This window comes from Aptenodytes forsteri, unplaced genomic scaffold (assembly GCF_000699145.1).
Source record: "Aptenodytes forsteri isolate BGI_AS27 unplaced genomic scaffold, ASM69914v1 Scaffold518, whole genome shotgun sequence".
NCBI lineage: Eukaryota > Metazoa > Chordata > Aves > Sphenisciformes > Spheniscidae > Aptenodytes > Aptenodytes forsteri.
This window is the reverse complement of record NW_008795773.1, coordinates 489,292-492,435: the sequence shown is the minus strand read 5'-3', so window position 1 is coordinate 492,435 and position 3,144 is coordinate 489,292. Positions and strand designations below refer to the sequence as shown.

Here is a 3,144-nt window from a genome sequence, read left to right as displayed (position 1 = left end):
GCGTGTGTGGGGTGCGGCACAGCGCGGGGGTACGCCGCTTTGACCCGAGCCACGCTTTTTGCGACCGTGATGTGTCTTGCCTTCTCAGTCTCCCAAGAAGGTCGGTGATGACATCGCCAAGGCCACGGGTGACTGGAAGGGGCTGCGGATCACGGTGAAGCTCACCATCCAGAACAGGCAAGCTCAGGTACTAAACGCCGAAAGGGGGGGCTTCGTGGTGCAAGCGTCAAGCACAAACGGGCTCTGCTTGCTCGAACCACAAGCTTAAACCCTGGCAGGGTTGACTCAGCCCTTCATCCTTCCGAGGTGGATAAAATGAGTTCCACACAATAAACTGTGTGGGGGTCTTCTGGGAAAGACCTTAAAACACCCGCGTGAGCCTTCTGAGCGCCTCTGGCTCAAAGCCGGTGCCGGGTGTCTCTGTATGAAGCCTGGGGCTTGCCAGGCCGAAGGCTCCCAGTCTGTGAGCGACGGGAAAAGATCTGCTCACGTGCAGAAGTTGATCTCTCGGCCTGTTGCAGATAAAATTGTTCCTTCTACAGAACATCTGACTGGGGGGAAAAAACTATTTCAAGTGACGTAGAAATTACAAGAAACCTCCTTACCTAGTTCTGTAGCCACCTGCCACTGTACCTGTCCTGAATTCCGTGGCTGGTATGTTCCAGTGGTGAGCTGAGAGGAAGCCCCAGCCCAGGAAGCAGTCCTCCTCTGGCTGTGGGGAGGCCTGTGCCGAAAGGCTGGGAACAAGTTTCTGCGTCACAAAAAAAGCCTCGCGTACTAGTGAACTAACCAAAATGGCAGTGCGCTGGCGGTAGCTTTCCAGGCACTGACTGCTCCGTGGAGTGTTTTTGTTGGCCGCTTAATTCTGCTTGGAGGGGGGGGAAAACTAATCTCTTTTTATTTAGATTGAGGTTGTTCCTTCTGCCTCAGCTCTGATCATCAAAGCTCTGAAAGAGCCTCCTCGTGACAGAAAGAAGCAGAAAAACAGTAAGTTTTCATCTAGCTTTAGTTCTGAATGTGGTTTGGTGCTCAGAGGGGAATAGGCACCTGCCTCTTGGATTATTCAGCATAAACTAGCAAGCAAGTGCCACGGGGCTGTATCCTGGGCAGCGGGGATTCCTTAAATGTCAGAGTACAGGCAACAGGTTGTACGCCAGCAGGGTTCGGTTTCTTGGAGGACGGGGTAGAACAGCCACCCGCCACTGTACCTGTCTTGCAATGCATTGACTGGCACAGTCCAGAGGTGAGCTGACAGAAAATGCCAACTTAGGAAACAGAGTTATTCTTCTTGTGGGTAACTCTGTGCCGAAGTCTGGGAACAGGCGTACTGATCGCTGTAGCTGTAAACTCTCCGGTTTCCATGCGGTCCGAGCGCTGGGAGTGGTGCTCCTCTAACGAAGCACGGGGGAGTGGAAGTGCCCTGTGTTTACGTGAAGTTACCGGTGCTATTGCTTTCCTTCACAGTTAAGCACAGTGGCAGCGTCAGCTTTGATGAGATAGTGAACATTGCGCGGCAGATGCGGCACAGATCCCTGGCTCGAGAGCTCTCGGGTAAGTGCTGGGGTCGCGGAGTCCTCCCTCTGCTTGCTCCGAGCGCCTGAGCCAGGGGCTGGTCTGGTTCCGGGGAGGACCCCACAGCTGTGGTGTGGTGGCGGAGCTCCTCGTGCAGCTTGGCCACTCGGGCACTGAGCACCGCAGGAACCGCCTTGTGCTGGCTGTGTGAGCCGGCCTCGTGCCTTCTGGTGAAGGCAGTACAGGATGGCGAACGGTACGTGGCAGCAGCTGTGGTGCTTTCTGGCACATTCCCTGGAAACGAGTCTGCCAGACGTGGCTAAAGTGGCTTTTTGCTCTCCCCGGGCTAATTTGGCTTGCTGTCCCCCTTGTGAACCCCATGGCTACAGCCTGCGAGCCCCAAAGGGAGGGAGGGACAGCTGAGGGCGGCGAGGAATTGAGTTCTCTACGTGTTTTTTCAAAGTTCTTCCTGTGGTAAAGCGCTGTGTCTTCCCACTGCAGGGACGATCAAGGAGATTCTTGGAACTGCCCAGTCTGTGGGCTGCAGCATCGACGGCAGGCACCCACATGATATCATTGATGACATCAATAATGGTGCAATCGAGTGCCCAGCTGTAAGTATCCATCTCTGAAACTTGCTGTATTAGACTGTTTACTAAAAGGCTCTCTACTAATGAGCTGTATTTGCTTCTTTCAACAGAGCTAAGACTGCAGGAAAGAAGTTGCCGTATGAAGGCTCCTTAAGGTTTTTTTTGTAGCACCTTAAATACTTAATAAAAGACCCAGCTGTGTGCAAACAGTGCTCCTGGCTTAATTTGTCCTTGCCCCGTGCTGCATGAACAGCGGGTTTTGGCTGGGGACCACCTGCCCTCTGCATCAACCGAGGTGATGGTTCTTACACAAACTTTTAAGCTGGAAGATGCTCGTTTCCCATTTGCTGCCCTGAAATCATTTGCTTGCAGCAACACTGAGCTTAGAGCAGCGGGAGTCGCCTCAAGCCAGCGCTCCGGTAAAGAGCAAGCATTGCTAACTTGGGGCCAGTGCAAAGCTTTCTGGGAGTGCTGTTCTTGCCGGTGCCACGTGTGCAGCTCTGGGAGCAGGAGGTGTTGCCCGTCATTAGGGCAAGTGCTGTAGTAGCAGCTCCGGCTTCCCCTGAACCACTGCAGCCAGCACACCAACGCGTGCTGAGGTTTGAAAATAACTTTGCAGGCTGCTGGCCTCGCAGCCCTGTGCTAGAGTAGCTGCAAGTGCTTGTGGGGTGGGAGGGCTCCGACTAGGCCTTGTTTGAAATGAAATCCAAGGTGTGGGTGTTCAGTCGGCATTCCCAGGGACCGCGGGAGCCAGGGGAGAACAGCTTTCGTGTGCCTGGCAGTGTGTAGCTTGGCCTTACCTCTAGCCTGTCATTATTGGGAGGAACCTCTGGCCTAGGTGGCATCGTGGGTTTTCTGTTGTAGAACAGATGGGATTCTTTGCTCAGCTTTTTCTCCTGCCTTGAAGCAGAGGAGGTACTGGATTTTCTGCTGGTGACCAGGACAAGTACGCACATTCTCGTTCTTGAGCTGAATTCATTTTGTGCTTTATTTCCTCACTGAAGAGGAGCAGGTCCCTCGATTATGGGTGCAATCCTGTGGC

General features: G+C 53.7%; 1 protein-coding gene across 1 annotated transcript in view; it reads left to right on the top strand.

The window, feature by feature from the left end:
• The window catches only part of RPL12 (ribosomal protein L12), a 5,897-nt gene extending 3,583 nt beyond the window's left edge, over positions 1-2,314 (top strand). The window contains exons 2-6 of the mRNA XM_009283627.1: positions 89-187; positions 906-987; positions 1,465-1,551; positions 2,014-2,126; positions 2,213-2,314. Coding sequence (XP_009281902.1) covers positions 89-187; positions 906-987; positions 1,465-1,551; positions 2,014-2,126; positions 2,213-2,218 — 387 coding nt within the window. The 3' untranslated portion in view covers positions 2,219-2,314. The remainder of the gene's footprint in view (positions 1-88; positions 188-905; positions 988-1,464; positions 1,552-2,013; positions 2,127-2,212) is intronic.
• The last annotated feature ends 830 nt before the right edge of the window (positions 2,315-3,144 follow it).